The sequence below is a fragment of the Bos taurus genome, chromosome 1 (assembly GCF_002263795.3).
Source record: "Bos taurus isolate L1 Dominette 01449 registration number 42190680 breed Hereford chromosome 1, ARS-UCD2.0, whole genome shotgun sequence".
Lineage (NCBI taxonomy): Eukaryota > Metazoa > Chordata > Mammalia > Artiodactyla > Bovidae > Bos > Bos taurus.
Window position 1 is genome coordinate 41,162,059 of NC_037328.1, and position 22,575 is coordinate 41,184,633.

The 22,575-nt window shown below is 35.9% G+C and overlaps 1 protein-coding gene across 15 annotated transcripts in view; it reads left to right on the forward strand.

Moving 5' to 3' along the window:
- Positions 1-22,575, forward strand: part of EPHA6 (EPH receptor A6) — a 1,033,311-nt gene that overhangs the window by 187,800 nt on the left and 822,936 nt on the right. For all 15 annotated transcript variants that reach the window (XR_009494828.1, XM_010800991.4, XM_024994001.2 and 12 more), the window contains one exon: positions 20,128-20,791. Coding sequence is in view for 14 of the 15 variants with exons in the window: in XM_010800991.4 (XP_010799293.2) it covers positions 20,128-20,791 (664 nt within the window). In the remaining variant the exon portion in view is untranslated. The remainder of the gene's footprint in view (positions 1-20,127; positions 20,792-22,575) is intronic.

Here is a 22,575-nt window from a genome sequence, read left to right on the forward strand (position 1 = left end):
GAGAAATATATTCAATGGATTAGATCTGATACACAGAATGCCTAAAGAACTATGGATGGAACTTCATGACATTGTACAGGAGGCGGTGATCCAGACCATCCTCAAGAAAAAGAAAGGCAAAAAGGCAAAAGGGTTACCTGCAGAGGCCCTACATATAGCTGAGAAAAGAAGAGAAGCTAAAGGCAGAGGAGAAAAGGAGATATATACCCATTTGAATGCAGAATTCCAAAGAAAAGCAAGGAAATATAAGAAAGCCTTTCTCGGAGATCAATGCAAAGAAATAGAGGAAAATAATAGAATGGGAAAGACTAGAGATCACTTCAATAAAATTAGAGATACCAAGGGATCATTTCATGCAAAGATGGACACAAGGAAGGACAGAAATGGTATGGACCTAACAGAAGCAGAAGATACTAAGAAGAGGTAGCAAGAATACACAGAAGAATGCTACAAAAAAGATCTTCATGACCAGATAACCACGATGGTGTGATTACTCACCTAGAATGAGACATCCTGGAATGTGAAGTCAAGTGGGCCTTAAGAAGCATCACTACAAACAAAGATAGTGGAGGTGATAGAATTCCAGTTGAGCTATTTCAAATCCTAAAAGATGATGCTATGAAAGTGCTGCACTCAAGATTCCAGCACATTTGTAAAACTCATCAGTGGCCACAGAACTGGAAAAGGTCAGTTTTCATTCCAATTCTAAGGAAGGGCAATGCCAAGGAATATTCAAACTACCCCACAGTTGCATTCATCTCACACGCTAGTAAAGTGATAATCAAAATTCTCCAAGGGAGGATTCTGTGGTACGTAAACCATGAACTTCCAGATGTTTAAGCTATATTTAGAAAAATCAGAGGAATCAGAGTTCAAATTACCAATATCCATTGGATCATAGAAAGAGCAAGAGAATACCAGAAAAACAACTACTTCTGCTTTATTGACTATGCCAATATCTTTGTGTAAATTACAAAAAGCTGTGGAAAATTCTTCAAGAGATGGGAATACCAGACCACCTGACCTGCCTCTTGAGAAATCTGTATGCAGGTCAAGAAGCAGCAGTTAGAACTGAACATGGAACAACAGAGTGGTTCCAAATTGGGAAAGGTGTAAGTCAAGGCTGTATATTGTCACTCTGCTTATTTTATTTATAGGCAGAGTACATCATGCAAGATGTTGGGCTGAATGAAGCACAAGCTAGAATCAAGATTGCTGGGAGAAATATCAATAACCTGAGATATGCAGATGACACCACCCTTATGGCAGAAAGTGAAGAGGAACTAAAAAGCCTCTTGATGACAGTGAAAGAAGAGAGTGAAAAAACTGGCTTAAAACTCAACATTCAAAAAACTAAGATCATGTCATCTGGTCCCGTCAGATCATGGCAAATAGATGGGAAAACAATGGAAACAATAAGAGACTTTAGTTTCTTGGGCTCCAAAATCACTGCAGCCATGAAATTGAAAGATGCCTGCTCCTTGGAAATAAAGCTATGACCAAACTAGTCAACATATTGAAAAGCAGAGACAATACTTTGCCAACAAAGGTCTGTCTAGTCAAAGCTATGGTTTTTACAGTAATCATGTATGGATGTGAGAGTTGGACTATTAAAAAAAAACAAGCTGAGCGCTGAAGAATTGGTTTTGAACTGTGGTGTTGGAGAAGACTCTTGAGAGTCCCTTGGACTGCAAGGAGATCCAACCAGTCCATTCTAAAGGAAATCAACCCAATCAATTCATTGGAAGGACTGATGCTGAAGCTAAGACTCCAGTACTTTGGCCACCTGATGCAAAAAACTAACTCCTTGGAAAAGATCCAGATGCTAGAAAAGATTGAAGGCAGGAGGTGAAGCTGCTGATAGAGGATGAGATGATTGGATGGCATCACAGATTCAAGGGACTTGAGTTTGAGCAAGCTCTGGAGGTTGGTGATGAACAGGGAAGCCTGGTGTGCTGCAGTCCATGGGGTCTCAAACAGTCAGACTTGACTTAGCAACTGAACTGACTGAATATCAGATCATTGAGCTCGTTGAATGTCATTCAGGCAAGAATTCAAATTTGATTATCTCTCTATTAAGAAAGTTACAGTGCTGCTGCTAAGTCACTTCAGTCGTGTCCGACTCTGTGCGACCCTATAGAAGGCAGCCCACCAGGCTCCCCCGTCCCTGGGATTCTCCAGGCAAGAACACTGGAGTGGGTTGCCATTTCCTTCTCCAAAAGTTACACTGAAGTGGCTTATTGTGTAAACTGGGGAGCAGAGACTGAATTGGGTAGTATAGTGGAAATGGATTATAGCACAATCTTCCTTCTGTTTCCCTCTCTGATCAGGACCTGCTCCCAGTCTTAGGACTAAATCTAGTTTTAAAAGTGTTCACTAGATAGGAGAGCATTCTGAGTGTACTACACTCGTATTTCAGATCAAAAGAGATCCCAGTTCTTAAAACAATTGAGGATTTAGCAAGAATGTAGGCAAGTGTTCCTAAGATTAATTTTCTGTATTCCATTGTGAAGATTCACAGAAAATTTCCTCTTCACCTGGGATTTTAAGTATCTTGTTTTACCTAAAGCACTTTAGCTTTATTCTGACAGAAACAGCTATGTGTAGAGAGAAACAGCAAAGTCCATGCCTGCATTTCTTAGACTGTTAGACTTGTTCAGTCACCTACATGTGCCATTTGAATCCATTTTGTAATTCATCATTTCTAGTAGTAATTTGCCAAAGACAGGAAACAGAAATTATACATATGAAAAACACAAGTGATAAAGGAGAACATATTGGGGAGTGCATTTTGGACTATTTTGAAACCCATTTAGAAACAGAAGAGTAAAAACTAATGAGATGTGTGTACACTTTAATCACTGTTCTAGTAGTATGTGCATTAATATGTCATCTCCATAAAGAACACCAACAGGCAAATTAGGCTAACTCACCCACTCTTACAAACTTTATTCCCTTACAAAACCTTGTCCACTTTGACAGTTTCTGGGATTTATACTCAAAAACTGTCCAACTTTCCAGTGTTGAGGAGGACCTTGTTACTGGGGGAACTTTAGTTTGGCTTTCTTCTTTCTTTTGGAGGTATTCTCTACTAGTGTTACAACTTTCTGCAACAAATCCAGTGCAAAGACCTCTGTATTGTGCAGTAGCTTCCTAGATATGCTTGGGTATTTCTGTATCCACAATGGAGAGAGTTTATTCCCAGAGAACTCATCATGTGCCATGTAGTATTGTTCTTTCTATAGTTTCCCTGGTTGTTGTTGTTGTTTTTTTAATCCCTAGACACTTTATTAGTCTATACAAAGTTAAAAAAAAGAACTGTTCTAATCAGATATTATACAAATCTCCAGCTTGGGTAAAGTAATACCATCATATCTCCAAGATGTCAAAACCCCATTTCCAAATTTGTCGAGATTAGATGCAATCATACTTTTCATGTGACTCTCTCCTATGGTTCTTTCCAAACCTCCGAATTTCTAGGGTGATTTCTTCATGTGTGAGCAGTGAGACCTATTGAATCTTTCCATTCTCTGGGAGAGAGGTCCCTGTAGTGCCTGGAATAACCAATTATGTCTGCCTCTTAATTCTGGCTACTTATTAGTTCAGTGTCACATTATCATTATTAATCTGTGAAAGTCCTCTCTTACTTAATTTTTTAAAATCCTACTTCCTACACATATTCTTCTTCTTTTACCATAAAAAATGATTCTATTGTGTTTGAAGAGAAAACCTTTATTTTATATATGGTTTTAGGCAATGTAAGTTATCTTGTAAATATATTATTTTGGTTTTCATAAACTATAGATCTCATTTGTATTCACAATATTTTTTATAAGCCCTATGTTTTAAAATCAGTATTTGTTGCTGGATATTCATTTACTCTTCCAGTACTAACTGCTGTGAGTGTAGTTTTTTGCAATTTGATTCTACTACAGTTTACTTATCTGTAGCGATTACCTCCAATTTCTAGTTATAATAAATTGTGCTATTATGAATGTACTCATACATTTCCAGTTATAGGCCTGCAGAATATTTCTCTAGGGTTTATATATTTGTGTGTGTGTATAAATGTACACGCCATAATATATATGCATACTTCATTTAAGTGCCTTAAGATTGCCCTTCTTAATAGCTCTAAGAGTCTACTCTCTCATCAATAATTTATAATGCTTCTTACTTACCTCTGTCTTGAAAGTACTTAAAAAGATAGAGTTTTTTCACTTTTGTCAGTCTTAATGAGTCTAAAATTTTATTCCAGTACTATTTCAGTTTCTTTAAGTTTAAATGAGTTTCTGAGTATTTTCAAATACTTGTTTGTGTTATCCTGTATCCTTAGCTATTTTTGCATTCAGGTTGCTGTTTTTTCATTATTGATTTATAAGATTTGTTTATGTAGTCTAGATATTTTTCCTTCATAGCTCTTTAAAAAAAATATTTTCTTTATTTATCTACTGCCTCAAATCTTAGTTGCCTAATGCAGGGTCTTTTGTTGCTGTGCATGGACTCTCTAGTTGTGGTTCATGGGCTCAGTAGTTTGTGGGTAACAGTTGGATTTTACTAGAAACTGTTGGCATTTTTATCTTTTAAAAGTGGATATTTGATAGTTATTGTTGATATTTAATAGTTACTGTTTTGAAATATATATTTGACATGTATATTTTGCCTTCTGTCATGATATATTTTATACTTCCTATTTATGTACTTGTGTACAATTTTTCATCTTACTCCTCTTAAAATTTTTTTAATGTTTTCCATATTCTACTTTACTATATTTCTAATTTCTCAGATGTGTGTGTTCATTGATTTTTTATATTAACTTATAAACTTGCATTTTACTTAAATCGTTGCTCTAAAGTATTAACTATTTTTAGTATATGTTATGGAGAAGTTAATGTCAACCCCTCCAGTATTCTTGCCTGGGAAATCCCATGGACAGAGGAGCTTGGCGGACTGCAGTCCATGGGGTCTCAAGAGTTGGACATGACTTAGCAACTAAATACCACAAGCAGTACATGTTTGACTTTTTAAGTATATGTAAGCAATGATCCTGACTTTGAATGTAAGCTTTTAAACTTAGGGAGCCATATTTCTATAAGTCTGTGTATCCCTTAATTCCCTGTTCTTTTAATTTTTAGATACTTAAGAAATGTCCAATGTTTTGCTTATTGGATTCATGAATTGTAAACTTTCATAGAAAAATGTAATATAACTAACACACAGAGAAACATTTTTTCAATGTATTTTAATAGTATATTCATATGAAAAGTATTTCATACTATTTATTGATAACATTTTTTCTGTTCTTCTACCTCAAGAATATTGAGTTAACCAGAAGTATGCATGATATTTACCATGCATCTAATTATTTTTACTTATTACAAAACACCTAAGTATTGATTACCAAAGTACCCTAAGTCATTGGTCCCATATATTTTAGAACTGAAAGATTTATGTTCCCAACATGATGTTAATACTCCATGTGGTATATCAAAAGATTTTTTTTATTACTATGCTGACAGCAATTTTAGTTTATTATTCTGTATGATATAATATGTAATATCCAGGGATAGTTTTTTCCTTGAATTTTGCAAGATGAATGGTTGGTAAGTGTTTTTATTTAGTTAGCTTCAAATATTATTTTGCTTTTTTTCTCTAATAAAAAATTAATGAAACTGTTTCTAAAGGTTGTTTGAAATAACAGGATAAGTTTATTAGACTGTCTGGCTTATTGCACATTGATGATTATGTCAGATCCTATTTGAAACCATGCAGTTCTTTTAAACAGTCTTACAGAAAGAATACATCTAAACCATACTCCAGGTAATCAATAATTTGTGATATTAAAAGTGAGGTGTAGGGGAAAATTCCCATCTTAGCAGCATGAAATTTCCCTCTAAATACTACTAATTTAGTATTCTAAGACATTTTTCTAATAATTGGAAGTCAGTGCCACAGAGTTATTTGAAAGAAGAGAGCTCAACGTTTGTATCTCTCTCAATAATGTGTAATGTTTAAAATCCTGATATGAGAAACAGTAGTCTCCCATCAGTGGAAGCATTCAGAGTTTAATGAGAATTACAACCTTCTGTTACTCATTTCTATAGTTGGTAAATATTAAGAACCTACTGTGATCATGGTATGATATTCCCCTGGTACTAGGAATATAATAATGAACAAAACAAAGTCCCTACTCTCACAGAGATTGTATTCTACTTAAATGCATTTGGTTAAAATCTCTGTATGGACCAATAGGATCCCCTAGGTACTTGTGATAATGTTTCTTCTGTTTGCTTTGAAAACTCAGGTAGGTCACATCCCTCCTTTAAGTCAATTTCCTCATCCATGAAACCAGGATAACATGTTTTATTATCTCTACCATATAAAAATGAAATTAAATATGATTTATGAGATTATTTTCACATGCTTTCTGTATTTGTGACATCCTATGGAAAGTAGCATGTAGTTCATGTATGTTGAACATAGAATAATTAAGATAAATATTTTCCATATCTTTATGTAGAAATGCTTTTTATAGATGATTTGGGGGGCATGTTTATTGGTTAAGTGAAAATCTTAACTTTGTGTACCATTTAAGAATTGTAGACTTTCAGAAGATGGATGCTCTTTAATAACTTCGGTGGACTACAGTCCATGGGGTCTCAAAGAGTTGGATACGACTTAGCAACTAAATGGAGAAGGCAATGGCACCCCACTCCAGTACTCTTGCCTGGAAAATCCCGTGGACGGAGGAGCCTGGTAGGCTACAGTCCATGGGGTCGATAAGAGTCGGACACGACTGAGCGACTTCACTTTCACTTTTCACTTTCATGCATTGGAGAAGGAAATGGCGACTCACTCCAGTGTTCTTGCCTGGAGAATCCCAGGGATGGGGAAGCCTGGTAGGCTACCGTCTATGGGGTCACACAGAGTCGGACACGACTGAAGTGACTTAGAATAGCATAGCATAGCAACTAAATAACAACCTTTGTGAATATGTGACTTTTTATGGGGAGCATCATTCCCTGTTAATAGAAATTATCCTTGCTGTAACATTTTGGTCTTGTTAATAGGATGGATGCATCCAAAGTAATAAATTTATTTATAAAACTTAGTAGTTGTCTTCCAGATATGCCACTGAGTTCTTAGTTTTTTATTAAATATCTTTGTAGTGCTAATAAAAAAGTTTTATGTTTGCCCAAAGTGAAATAGAAATGTATCTGCACATGATGCATTTTGCCTCTTGTTTTATTCTTCGAAACTAGTTATCATTTAAATGCAGAGCCTTCACTTTTCTCCTGCAAAACAGATTTATGTTATTAACTACATGCCTCACAGCAGAATTCAGGGCACTAATTTTCTATGTTTATGTCAGAATATTGACTCAAAGTGAATATTTAAGTGGTTCAGAGGAAAATATCACATTAGAGTAAGAAGGGCCCTTTAACAAACTTTCCTTTGGTAGAGAATATTAGATACTTATGATTTAAAAATTAAGCCACTACAGGTTACATAATGAGATGCCTATGTACATTTAACCACTTTAGTTTATTAGAATTATGCAATGTAAGAGCTAGAATATTTGAAACAAATCAGGCATATGTCATATTACAAAGTGAAGACTTCTTTTCATTCTGACCATTTCTATTTTTTATCATTCTTAGAATGATAAAAGACCTTAGAGTGAAGTTAGAGACCTTTTTCCCTCTCCCTTGCTCCCTTTCTCATTTAAATTTAATTTAATCTTGAGGAATAATTAGTTCTAGTCATATACTACTAAACCCTTGGTAACAAGTTATGCAAGGACTCAAGAATTATGGATTTATCATGATTTTGTTGTTTCTTTGTTTCATTTAAATCTGTCTTTAGATTATATTTTACTTTTGGAAAAATATCAGAAAATGATGGGCTGTTTCATTTTTTTATTAATCAATCATCTACCAATGTAATGCTAGCTAATTTTAAGTCATTTGGTCTTTTGGATTGTATATCTTTGAAATGAACTTTTGTAATATTTCCTTTCCTTTTTGTATTTCCCCTTTATGTATTTATCATAACCACATTTTGAAGAAATAAGGTAAAAATATCTTTTTTACCACATATTTATTTCCTATATAGGTGATAGCTGGGATCTGTTACAAATGGAGACAGAGATAAATTTAAAAGTTGCTAATTTTAATATTAGAGTGCATGTGATTTTTAAAAAAGCAGAGAAAAGAGAAGAGAGGAGACTGGTTCTACATGCATATAAAGAAGTCATTAATCATTTAGGAAGCACAGGTAAAGGTAAAAGCCTATATATATATTTAGCTATCTCTTCTGTTATTAGAATGCTTCCTTCCCTAGTCCCTGTGTGCTTAGATGCTCAGTCATGTCCGACTCTTTGCTACACCATGGACTGTAACCAGCCAGGGTCCTTTGTCCGTGTAGATTCTCCAGGCAAGAATACTGGAGTGAGTTGCCATTCCCTTCTCCAGGGGCTCTCCCAGCCCAGGGATCGAACCCAGGTCTCCCACATTGCAGGTGGATTCTTTACCATCTGTTCTACCAGAGAAGCCCTCAGTTGTTGTTGTTGTTTGTTTTTACTGATTTTTCTTTGTTTCTTTAAAATCGAACCGGTCTGGAGCTGTTTATTATTAAGGTATTAAGGAATCTAGAAATCACAGGAGAAAATCTGTGATTTTTTTCCACTCCCTTTCCTGTCTGTAGATTAATAGGTTAAGAATTTTAGTGTGAAGTTTATTGCTCTTTTCCTTTGTTAAAATTTTCTTGATCTATGCCCTTGAGAAAGTTATCACTTTTGTTATCACTGTTAAAAAAACAGTTATCACTGTTTTTTAAAAATAGTATTATTTTCCCAAAAGTTGTGTGCTGAGTAATATGCTGAGAAAGACTATCTCCTTTTATTTTCAATTTTTTAAGTTTTTTTTTTTTTTTAATATTTATATTCCCTTTGAATTCTAAAGATTTTAGAGGGAAGAAGGTGTAAACTTGAGAGATTCACATTAGAATTTTAGATGTTTAAGTCAGTTTACCAACACAGTCTAATTATCTGAATATTCTTGCCTAGAAAGGCTATTTGATTACCTTATTTTGTTCCCTGAGGGAAAAAAAAAAGCAATCTGATTCCACAGTGACTGCTGGTCACTTTAGGAATTAATTTCCTTGTTCTGACTTTCTATCAGAAAATCCAGCTTTTGGTCTAATTTATTTAGCTTGCTATAGAAACAAAAATTCACCCTGTGAAGATAGGGATGGGTTTTTAGAAAACCCTCAAGCATCAATAAAGGACTATTCAAAGCATTTTACATCACTTCTAACAAAGTTTCATTTTATTTTATTTTAAACATTTAATTTTCTTTTGGGATATAGTTGATTAACAATACTGTGATTGTTTCAGATGAACAGTGAAGGGACTCAGCCATATGCATACATGTATCCATTTTCCCCCAAACAGGCAAAGATTCATTTTAAATGGGACTGCCCATGAGATCTATCAGTGGAGAAATAGTCTTAGGTGATGTACAGGACTAAACTACATGTACAGATTTCTAGCAACTTTAGCTATATACCAAGTGTTTTCCAGTGGGTTAAAGTCCTACCTCTATTTAAGACAAGCACATATATAACTTGCTCTCCAGTTTGAAATGTGTAAGTATACCTCGTAATTACAGAAGTTGATGAAATAATTAAACTTATCATTAGATCTTCTGTTAAGTTGGTCAATTCTGTCAGCAGTATGCTTTTACAAAAAAGGAACTAAATTCAAAATATTTTAACTCCTCCATTTTATATTGTTTATTTTAATTTTTCATATTTTCATATGACTTAAAATACCAATATATAAAACAATTCAGTATTATATACTATGGCAAAAACCTCAGTAAAACAAAACAACATATACATGTATTGAAAAAATACACTGTGGCATAATAAAATTTATAAGAATTTATTTGAAATAACTTCTTCTTGGATATGACATGAACCCCGCCACACCTCAGATTCATCCCCATGATCCCTAGCTTAGGAGGTGACTTGAACGTACTGTCTTTTAACTGAAACCACTCACCTCGTATCAGGAATTAATGAAGCTTCGGTTCTTTTGTTTCCTCCCAGAAAGAATTCAGAGTGAAGCAAAATAACAAACAGAGAGTGAGTTTATTAGCATAGGAAGCTTGTGAGAGATACAAGTGGGCAGCAAGGGAGCATAGCCCCAAGAGAAAAGAGAGTTACATCTTCATAATCAAAAGAAAAGTAAGGAGGGAAGAAGACTACCTTCTTCATCATCCTTATATAGATGCCAAGGCTTACATCATAGTTCTACCTTTGACCCTATATGGTTTAGCTGAGACTGCCAAGCCCCTATTTAAATCATATGTATATTAAGGGTAACATGAGAACGTATACTAAAAAATAGTAATTCATCTCAGATTTTGGTGCAGTGTCTCCTTTTACCTAGTTTCTTTCTGCTTTCATCTATATTCCTGTCTTGGCTACATGCAGAAGTGCTCCTCTTCAAGGACCGTTAACTCCTTGACCTCATGTAACAAAATTCAGACCCCATATCTATTGTCTTGTGTTTTAACTATCAAGACTTGTGACTTGAGTGTGCACCTGGTCTTCCATTGAGTAGCTTACTGGATTCTTTTCTTGCATTGTCTTTAGCTTACAGTGGTTTCCCAAACTCCGTTAATGCTAAATTATTCTACTCTATTCCTATCACTAATTTCAGTTTGAATCAGACAACATCAAATGAAAAATGTTTAGGCTTACTCTGCCAACAGCAGCTATGTATAGCAGACATAGAGGCAAAGCAAGGGAATCATTTGATTGGCTATAGCTTTAGTGAATACCTTATTTGGGAGAGGCTGGTTGGCTCTTTGTGATTGGTTGGTCTTAGTTTTTGATTTTATTTTCTTGGTGCATTTATATGAATTTACTATAGCTTGGGCTTCCCTGGTGGCTCGCATTGTAAAGACCCTGCCTGCAATGCAGAAGACCTGGGTTTGATCCCTGGGTTGGGAAGATTCCCTGGAGAAGGAAATGGCAACCCTCTCCAGTATTCTTGCCTGGAGAATCCCATGGACAGAGGAGCCTGGTGGGCTACAGTCCACGGGGTCAAAAAGAATCGGATACAACTGAGCAACTAACATTTTCACTTTCTTTCACTATAGCTTAGGTTTGGGTTTGCTCAGATAGACTGTCAAAGCATGAGCTACTTCAGTCTAATAGCTTCCTTGTTTAATTATCTTAATACATGCTTCCAGGGGTAGAATATCTTACAAACTGTATCTGCTTTTGTGGCTGGATACAGAGTACTTCTGTTTAATAGTCATTGTATAAATCTGTTTCTTTGGATCAAGGAGAGGATTACATGTGATGAATAGAAAAACTTTGTAACTTGTAATGTCTTACTCAACAACAACTTTTAATTAAGCAAGAATCAGTTGTCTTCCAAAGGGTTGCCAGGAAGAATATGTCATAAACCATATAGCTGTTTGTTCTAGGAATGTACATGCTGGATAATGGCATGGTAAAGTCAGTGTGGTATAGGAGGAAACAAGAATTATACTTGGAAAGAAGTTGATTATACTCACAGGTTCTTGGAAGGAGGTTGTCAATGCCACAGAGTGCCACAAGGGAAGGAATGGGTCTTGGTCAAGTGACAGAAGACAGGCATGATGGGAAAACCCGAGCCAGAGCCTTTATCAGAGTTTCTGTGGGAAATGCAAGGTGGAACAGAGTAAACAATTAAGGACTGGCTAGTTTCCTACAGGCTTTGGGCTAGAGAGTGGTCTCTAGTGGCCTGGTACCTGATCCTGGGATGATTTAAGATAGAAGAAATACTGGCTTGGTGTGTGAGGGTTAGATAAGAAGGTAGTTGGGCCTATAGACTCAAGTTTGGTTGGTTTGCATATGAAAGATATGCTCTAGGCCCAGAGCTTTTTGCTGTCTCTAAGAACTGGCTAGCCCTGGGAGAGGCCAATAAGATACCAGCAAAACATCATGAAAGGCAGAAAATAAAGTTAGAGGGCCTGGTTCCAGTCATTGGCCCATGCAATTCCTACGTATTGAATTCTGTATCAGTAACATGAACATGAAAGTATCAGTCTTAGTTTATCGGATTGATGAGGACCAAATATGTTAACATTTGTGGGAAAGCTTTGACAGTATAAATTCAGGATATAAATAGTTTCCCTCAGGAATCCAAGGTGCCCTTGAAGTTTATTAAAGAATGAACACTTTGGTCTACAACTGATTCATGTTTAACCAAAACCCATACTCCAAAATGTTTCACAGCTGGAGAATAAATACATGTATGTTTGTTTTTGTTTTAAATAGGGGCAAAAACTTTTACCCACTAAATATAAGTAGTATAGGACTGTGTTGCCAAAAATTATATTCATACAGGTTAGTGTTAAACATTATTTTTTTATATACTGTTCTCCCTCTGCTTTATTGAATCTTGTAATTCTTTAAGGCTAAAGTCCAGTCTCTGTCTTGACCAAACCTGCCAAGCCCCCCCTGTTCACAGGTGTTGCTGTCCTTTCGACACTTATTCTATTTACTATATATATGGTTTATTTCTTATATTCAGTTCTGTGCTATCAATTATGCTTTCATAATTTGTTACCTTAAAATATTATAAGTCCAGTAAGAGCAAGCAGTTCTTGTATCTAATTTCTTCATTCATATTATGGAATTTAATATATACTACAAACTGACACCAAGATGGCAGAGTAGAAGGAAGTGTGCTTATCTTCTCCTATGAGAACTCCAAAATGATAACTCACTGCTGAACAGCCACCAACAGGAGAATGTTGGATCCCAAAAAAAGATACCCCACATCCAAGGGCAAAGGAGAAGCTCCAGCAAAATGGTAGGAGGGGCGAAATCACATTTAGAATCAAACCCTATACCCAATAGAGATGCTCAGAGGGCTCAAACAAACCTAGTGCACCAGGACCCAGAGACCCCACAGAGACTGAGCCAAAACTGTGTTCTTCAGGGGCAGGGGCTCTGGGTACAGTAGACCCAGGTATGGCATAAGCCCTCTTGGAGGATGTCACCATCAACCCTACCATAGAGCCGCCAGAACTTACCAGGACTGGGAAACAGATTCTTGGAGGGAATCCTGTGTGCACCAGGACCCAAGAGAAAGGAGCAGTGACCCCACAAGTGACTGACCTGGACTTGCTCGCGAGTGTCTAGGAGTCTTTGGCAGAGGCATGGATTGGTGGTGGCCTGCTGCAGGGTTGGGTTCACTGAGTGCAGCAGTGCTTGCATGGCACCTTTTGAAGGAGGTCACTGTTATCTTCATTACCTCCACCATAGTTTGGCCTCAGGTCAAACAACAGGGAGGGAACACAACCCTGCCCATCAACAGAAAATTGGATTAAAGATTTACTGAGCATGGTCCTACCCATCAGACCAAGACCCAGTTTCCCCCTCAGTCAGTCTCCCATCAGGAAGCTTCCATTAGCCTCTTATCCTTCTCCAGCAGAGGGCAGGCAAACTGAAAACCACAGTCACAGAAAACTAACATTTGATCACAGCCTTGTCTAACTCAATGAAACTATGAGCCATGTCATCTAGGGCCACCCAAGATGGATGGGTCATGGTGGAAAGTTCTGACAAAACGTGGTCCACTGGAGAAGGGAATGGCAAACCATTTCGGTATTCTTGCCTTGAGAAACCCAAGAACAGCACAAAAAGGCAAAAAGATAGGACACTGAAAGATGAACTTCCCAGGTTTGTATGCTACTGGAGATCAGTGGAGAAATAAATCCAGAAAGAATTAAGAGACAGCGCCAAAGACAGCGCCAACATCCAATTGTGGATATGACTGGTGATGGAAGTAAAGTCCAATGCCGTAAAGAGTAATATTGCATAGGAACCTGGAATGTTAGGTCCATGAATCAAGGCAAGTTGGAAGTGGTCAGACAGGAGATGGCAAGAGTAAACATCAACATTTTAGGAATCAGCAAACTAAAATTGAATGGAATGGGTGAATTTAACTCAGATGAAAATTGTATCTATTACTGTGGGCAACAATCCCTTGGAAGAAATGGAGTAGCCATCATAGTCAACAAAAGAGTCCGAAATGCAATACTTGGATGCAATCTCAAAAATGATAGAATGATCTCTGTTTGTTTCCAAGGCAAGCCATTCAATATTACAGTAGTCCAAGTCTATGCCACAACCAGTAATGCTGAAGAAGCTGAAGTTGAACGGTTCTATGAAGATGTACAAGACCTTCTAGAAATAAAACCCCCAAAAGAATTCCTTTTAATTATAGGGGACTGGAATGCAAAAGTAAGAAGTCAAGAGATACCTGGAGTAACAGGCAAATTTGGCTTGGAGTACAAAATGAAGCAGGTCAAACGCAATGCCAAAGAATGCTCAAACTACCACACAATTGCACTCATCTCATACACTAGCAAAGTAATGCTCAGAATTATCCAATCCAGGCCACAAGAGCATGTGAACCATGAACTTCCAGAAGTTCAAGCTTGAATTAGAAAAGGCAGAGGAACCAGACATCAACTTGCCAATATCTGCTAGATCACTAGATCATCAAAAAAGCAAGAGAGTTCCAGAAAAACATCTATTTCTGTTTTATTGACTATGCCAAAGCCTTTGACTGTGTGGATCACAAAAAAAAAAAAAAAAAACTGGAAAATTCTTCAAGAGATTGAAATACCAGACCACCTTACTTGCCTCCTTAGAAATCTGTATGGAGGTCAAGAAGCAACAGTTAGAACTGGACATGGAACAATAGGCTGGTTCCAAATTGGAAGAGGAGTACGTCAAGGCTGTCTATTATCACCCCGCTTATTTAACTTATATGCAGAGTACATCATGCGACGTGCTGGGCTGGCTGAAACACAACCTGGAATAAAGATTTCTGGGAGAAATATCAATAACCTCTGATATGCAGATATACACCACCCTTATGGCTGAAAGAGAAGAAAAACTAAAGAGCCACTTGATGAAAATGAAAGAGGAGAGTGAAAAATTTGACTTAAAGCTCAACATTCAGAAAACTAAGATCATGGCATCCTGTCCCATCACTTCTTGGCAAATAGATGGGGAAACAATGGAAACAGTGATAGACTTTATTTGGCGGGGCTCGGGGAGGGGTGGGGGGGGGCTCCAAAATCACTGTAGATTATGACTGCAGCCATGAAATTAAAAGACGCTTGCTCCTTGGAAGAAAAGCTATAACAAACTTAGACAGCATATTAAAAAGCAGAAACATTACTTTGCTGACAAAGGTCCACCTAGTCAAAGCTATGGTTTTTCCAGTAGTCATGTATGGATGTGAGAGTTGGACTGTAATGAAAGCTGAGCATTGAATAGCTGATGCTTTTGAACTGTGGTGTTGGAGAAGACTCTGGAGAGTCCCTTGGACTGCAAAGAGATCCAACCTGTCCATCCTAAAGTAAACCAGTTCTGAATATTCATTGGAAGGACTGATGCTGAAGCTGAAACTACAGTACTTTGGCCACCTGATGCGAAGAACTGACTCTTTTGAAAAGACCCTGATGCTGGGAAAGATTGAAGGCAGGAGGATAAGGGGATGACAGAGGATGAGATGGTTGGATGGCATCACCGACTCAATGGACATGAGTTTGGGTAAGCTCTGGGAGTTGGTGATGAACAGGGAGGCCTGGCATGCTGCAGTCTATGGGGTTACAAATAGTTGGACATGACTGAGTGACTGAACTGAACTGAATTTATTAACATAAGATCTGTAGGATACGTGGAGAACTTTATGTGGCAGAAGAGCGTTGAGGCACATGTTTACATTAACTACCCAGTAATGAACAGAACATAAAAGTTTTTATAATATATTTAACTCTTTTATATTAAAGAGTAATTACAGTGCATTTTACTCCAAATTGGGATTTTTTTTAACCTTTTTATTAATTGAAGTAGAGTTAATTTACAGTTTTGTATAACTCAGATATGTACTTGCATGAAGCCCTTCATGATATGGGATTTACCTAGAGTTAGGTAAGGTAATAGAAATGGGGTTGACTAAGCCTAGAATTTGGCTCTGGATGGACTTCCACATGCTAGCCTGAAATTCTGAGAAGTCTAAATATTTTAAATTTAAACCTAACCTTCCAGTATCTTTCTAACGTAGGCAAATCAAGCATGCTTACAGTTTGATCTTATCTGAAGAGTGAATTATCGTTTAAATGTATTTAGATATTTGGTATGTGAGCCCTCATACCACCATTCTTTCCTTGGTTCTTACGTTTTTAGAGGCCCTATTTATTTTAATACTTGGAAATTATAACTGACAGTTATATAACTAAATAGAAACATCACTTTTTGTAATACAGTATTTCCAAAGGATACATCGTGATTTAAATATGATACCATTTATATATATACCAATGATAATATATTTTTTGAATTTTTTAGCACTTTAGATCTTATACCAGTCTTGAGTTTATTCATGTTCTTATTTTGATCATATTCAAATTTAAAAGTATAATTTAAATCACTTTCAATATTCTTGTATAAGAAGAAATTTAGCAGTTGATCCGTTTTGGCTGTTTTGATAACTGAATCTCATTCTAATCTGTTTTTCTTCCCTTTTAATTGAAGTTTTTACTTTAATTAAAGAGAAAATGCACTGTTGTTCCTCAGACATCATACATTTATCATAGAAAATTATGTCCCATTTTGTTAAGCATCATTGTGCAGTGCTTTGAACAGAATCACATTTCTCATTGTTCACATGTATTTTGCTATTTCCTTATCTCTTGGTTCAGATTAGTTCTGATTCAGTGTATGGATGTCATATGCTTCTCATTCCTGAGCTTTCTTTCCATCTAAACGTTTTTTCCAAACCCAACATATTTTAAAATAAAATTATGTGATAATTTCAGAATTTTTTCTTTTTATGATCCTTTGGACTGTACCCCACCAGGCTCCTCTGTCTATGGGGTTGTCCAGGCATGAATACTGGAGTGGGTTGCCATGCCCTCTTCCAGGGGATCTTCCTGACCTAGAGAGCACATCCTCATCTCTTACATCTCCTGCATTGGTAGGCAGGTTCTTTACCACTGACACCTCCTGAGAAGCCCAATGATTTCAGAATTTTTTGGTTACAGATATGGTTTTTCACATTTTAGTTAGTCTCCTATTTTAGGAGAATTGATTGAGAACATGGTTAATACTTTTTATTAATAGTAAGGGGTATAGTCTGAAGTTGTTAAAATGTAGTTATTTAAACAGTAATTATTGACTGTAGATCTCTATACTTCTAGAGTGCAGGATGGAGTGTGTGTGCTTTGTGCTCAGTCATTTCTGACTCTTTGCAACCCCATGGACTGGAATTCTCCATGAAAGAATACTGGTGCAGGTTGCCATTTCCTACTCCAGGGGATCTTCCCCACTCAGGGATTGAACCTGTGTCTCCTGTGCCTCCTGCATTGGCAGGAGAATTCTTTACCACTGTGCCAAATTACATACATCCCCTATGAAACAAAATCAATTTTGATTAGAGATTTATCTAAAATAAGAATGATCACTGAATAAATACTTTAGAAGCTCCTCAGTGGGTAAAATGCATAGAATTTCAAACACTTATTTTGATAGTTTTTCCTCAGGTTTTATTATTTGTATCTTGTCTTACTATTTATATTCTTAATGGTTAGCTTACCATATTGAATGAGCTTTAATAGTGCTGCTTTGCCTTTAAATTTAAGTGTAAGAGTCATATAACACCTATAATATGCTAGGATGAAAGACACTTAGATAATTTCATGTGCCTCTTTGAGATATTGGATCACCATTGATAAGCCATGGGTGTATTTTGCAAAAATTATAGCCATGCTTCTAAAGGAACTCATTGTTTCTGGAAAATACCTTCTGAATTTCAAGCAAGCAAAATTACAAATGAAATTTTAGATACATAATTGTTTTTAATTTCACTGAGTTGATAAAATGCATTGTTTATTTGTGGAATTTTAAAGTAGAAAGTATATGATGTAACAATCCAGTAGACTGAGAAAAGTGGCTATTCTGTTAGAAACTATACTAATTAAAATTCCACCAGTCTTGGTTAGATAACTCTCTGCTGCTGCTGCTGCTGCTGCTAAGTCACTTCAGTTGTGTCCGACTCTGTGTGACCCCATGGACGGCAGCAGCTGCAAACTAGATGAGTTAAACAATCTTATTATAAAGAATTGAAGTATGGTATCTAGAACAGAATACTTATTCACTATAGAAAACAGCTCATCATTTCCATTGTACCTTAATAAAAATGAGAAATTATGATGACTGATATGTTTTCCCAAAGAGAACGTAAGGTTACCAAAATGTGTTTTTGTTTATTGAAATTTGTTGTAAGTTCATTAAACAAACAAAATATACTTACAATCTAAATTGTAATATAAAAGTATGTGATATTAGATTTATAAATAATTACAATGCCAATTAATTTCAATGTGCTCAAATATTTTTACTGAAACAAAAAAAAGGATAAATAAGATTTTTCTATTCATATAAGTGGCAGAATTCTTGTATGTAAACATAGAAGTGAAGATAATTCAGTGATCTAGCTCAGAGGAAAAACCAAGGTGTTTCCAATTCTTACAAAGGCTTTTTTGCACCATGTTTGCCTCTCTAAGTGCCATTCAAACTGTTCCTAAAACATATCTATACACTCCTACCTCAGGGGTTGGTACTTACTGTTTCCTCCTCACTATCTCACCTCTAAGATGTTACTTAAATGTCAGAACCTCAGGAAGGCCTTCTCTGGCCACACTGTAATTGCAAGCCTCTTCCCCCCATCTCTCTTGTCTTATTTTTTTCCATTGTACTTTCTACCATATTGTTCAGTTGAGTAATTTACAATTTTTATTGCCTCTTCTCACTCTAAGTAAGATCCTTGAAGGCAGGGAGCTTTTGTTCAGCTTGTTCACTACTGCAGTCCTAGTATTCAGAATAATACTTAAGTATTTCTTGAATAAATCTAAGTCTTATCTATGTATGCTGCTGCTGCTAAATCACTTCAGACATGTCCAACTCTTTGCGACTCTTTGGACTATAGCCCATGAGGCTCCTCTGTCCATGGGATTCTCCAGGCAACGATACTGGAGTGGGTTGCCATTTCCTTCTCCAGGGGATCTTCCTGACCCAAGGATTGAACCCATGTCTCTTTTGTCTCCTGCATTGACATTTGAGTTCTTTATCACTAGCACCACCTGGGAAGTCTATGTACACATTTTCTATCAAAATAGACATGTATATATTTAATTGAATACTGAAAAATCTACTTCAATTTGTGGCAAATTGGATATGAAGACAAATGGTCAACTGGAGTGCATTGGTCTAGTTATTTGATCACATAGTAGATGCTATTTTAGGTTGGTTATAGAGTACTAGTGGAGAAGGAAATGGTTACCAACTTCAGTATTCTTGTCTGAAGAATCCCAAGTACAGAGGAGCCTGGTGGGCTACAGACCAGAGGGTCGCAAAGAGTAGGATATGAGTGAGCAACTGAGCATAGAGTACTAGAAACCATTTAAAGTTCTTTACATATATTAATTAATTTGTACTTCACAACAAACCTATGAAAGAGGTACTATATGATAAGCTTCATTTTATAGTTGAGGAGAAAAGTGAAAAAGAAAATGTTAGTCACTAACTCAATCATGCCTGACTCTTTGTGACCCCGTGAACTATAGCCCACCATGCTCCTCTGTCCATGGAAATTCTCCAGTCAAGAATGCTAGAGTGGGTGGCCTTTCCCTTCTTCAAGGGATCTTTCCAACCCAGGATTCAAACTAGGGTCTCCTGCATTACAGGCAGGTTCTTTACCAACTGAGCCACCAAGGAAGTTAGAGGATAAAAAAAGTGTCCCTTGATGTTGCAACTAACATGTAAGAAGTTAAGATTCTTACCAGGACAGCTGGTATGTTCAGAACCCATTCTGAAATGAAAGGCTCTTTGTTAAAATCCTGTACCACTGTTGCTTTGCTTCACTTGTGTCCTTTTTATTCTTTTTTATTTCAGTAAAACAGAAAATTTTGGAGGTAATCATAGAAGTTTAACCACTGCGGTTTTATAATGATTTGTTTTTTTTTTTTCTTTTCTTTTTTGCAGTGGGATGCCATCACTGAAATGGATGAACACAACAGGCCCATTCACACCTACCAGGTATGCAATGTGATGGAGCCAAACCAAAACAACTGGCTTCGTACAAACTGGATCTCTCGTGATGCAGCTCAGAAAATTTATGTGGAAATGAAGTTCACACTGAGGGATTGTAATAGCATCCCATGGGTCTTGGGGACTTGCAAAGAAACGTTTAATCTATATTATGTGGAATCAGATGAGTCCCATGGAATTAAATTCAAGCCAAGCCAGTATACAAAGATTGACACAATTGCTGCTGATGAAAGTTTTACCCAGATGGACTTGGGTGATCGCATCCTCAAACTCAACACTGAGATTCGTGAGCTGGGGCCTATAGAAAGGAAAGGATTTTATCTGGCTTTTCAAGACATTGGGGCATGCATTGCCCTAGTTTCCGTCCGTGTTTTCTACAAAAAATGCCCCTTTACTGTTCGTAACCTGGCCGTGTTTCCAGACACTATCCCAAGGGTTGATTCTTCCTCCTTGGTTGAAGTAAGGGGCTCCTGTGTGAAGAGTGCAGAAGAGCGTGACACTCCTAAGCTCTATTGTGGAGCTGATGGAGATTGGCTGGTTCCTCTTGGAAGATGTATTTGCAGTACAGGATATGAAGAAATTGAAGGTTCTTGCCATGGTAAGAAAAACACATTTAAATAATTATTCATGCATTCAAATGATGGCTTTTTTCAACATAAATATATTTATCTTCAGTTAATACATTTTTGATTATTATTCCTGGAAGAACTAATTGTGCAAGGAATGAACTCATATTAACTGTAAGATAATTTCTGATTTTTTCCCCCACCTAGGAATAGTGTATGAAAATGTTGAATAAATTATATACCATGACAAATGTTCTTCCATTCTGCCTTCAGTAGAGTAGTTTCTGTATGAATTGCTGTATTCACTTGATTTTTGTAAAGGAAAACAACATCAATAGCAGCAACAAAAAGCAAAAGGAATTCAAAGCAGGCATTTGCTTAACTTTCATGTTTTGGTGATTCATAGAGAATATGATAGTTTGAAAAAAATTCTTTCATGTTGAGTTGTAATAATTGTAGTACCCAAATAAGCTGAAATTATATTTAAATAAATGAGGAGTTCATATGTATGCATATGAATAATTATATGTTTTACAACATAGAGATAGTTTATGGGAATGGTATATGTTTTGTGATTGAGTACTTAGTGTATCAGAGCTTAATTTATCCTTTGCTACTATTAAATATAACTTACTACCGTATAACACATTATTTTTTGTTTGTTTGTTTAGATAGCAGTATTTGTGCAAAATCTAATTGTTAGGAAGTATTAAAACACTGAAATGCTGATTAAGTTTAAAACCATACCTTTCCTGTTTTCTGATAATGACATATTTGTAATTTTAAACATGGAAAGTTTTTTGTGTGAATCATTTTATGAAGGCTTATTAATTTAATAAATATATATATACTTAAAATTTTGTGCATAATACCTGATAAAGATAAATCATATCCATTACGTTTGGATATAGGACTCATAATCAAAACACAAATAAAGAAATGAAAGTAATGTTTGGTAAATAATAGCATAGAAGATATTTTTGCTCTCAATGGTAAATTATTTAAGATTTTGTTTTGTTTTGTTTTCTGTAGCATCAATCATATTGAATTTTCTGACTTTTTGGTGATGTTATGTTCCTACCCATTAAAAAGGATGAAAATAAATAAGAAAAACATTTGTTTCTATATAGGGCCATATGTGAATTTTTTTTTGAACTTTACTGAGATTTATTAGTTTGTTAAAATGTTTTCCCCAAAGTCTTTCCTTTTGTAGCATATGATTTAAAAAACATAAAATCTTTTTTTTAATAATTCACCATTTGAAGTAAATGGGAATTAAGCGGAGTTTGAAGCAATTTGAATTTACTTCACAATGCAGTTTCCACTGGGATGAACCAGAGGGATGGTATGGGGAGGGACATGGGAGGAGGGTTCAGGATGGGAACATATGTGAAATTTTTAATGTTTTATCTATTTATAAAACACTTGAATTCTTGAATGCTAAAAAGTTCACTAAAGCCATCAATAATGACTCTGTTAGGTCATTTGAAAATACTGTTTTTATGAAAAGCCTGTAGTGTATTTTTATAAAGTATAAGCCAACTTTTCTTTACTATCTAAACATTAAAATACATTTCATTGAAGCTTATATATAATTAATTCAATTTTTTTCATATATAGCAAGGATTTAGAATGAAACAAAAATTAGTTGGAAATGAATCTTTTAAGAGGCATTGTAAAAAAAATTTACATTGGAAAATGCACTAAAGAAAAATTCACATATATGGATCATTTTTTAATGAGATTAAGAAGGCAATAATAGCCAAGGATAAAACATATTGCATATACTAAACATGTAAGGTTATCATACTTTGTC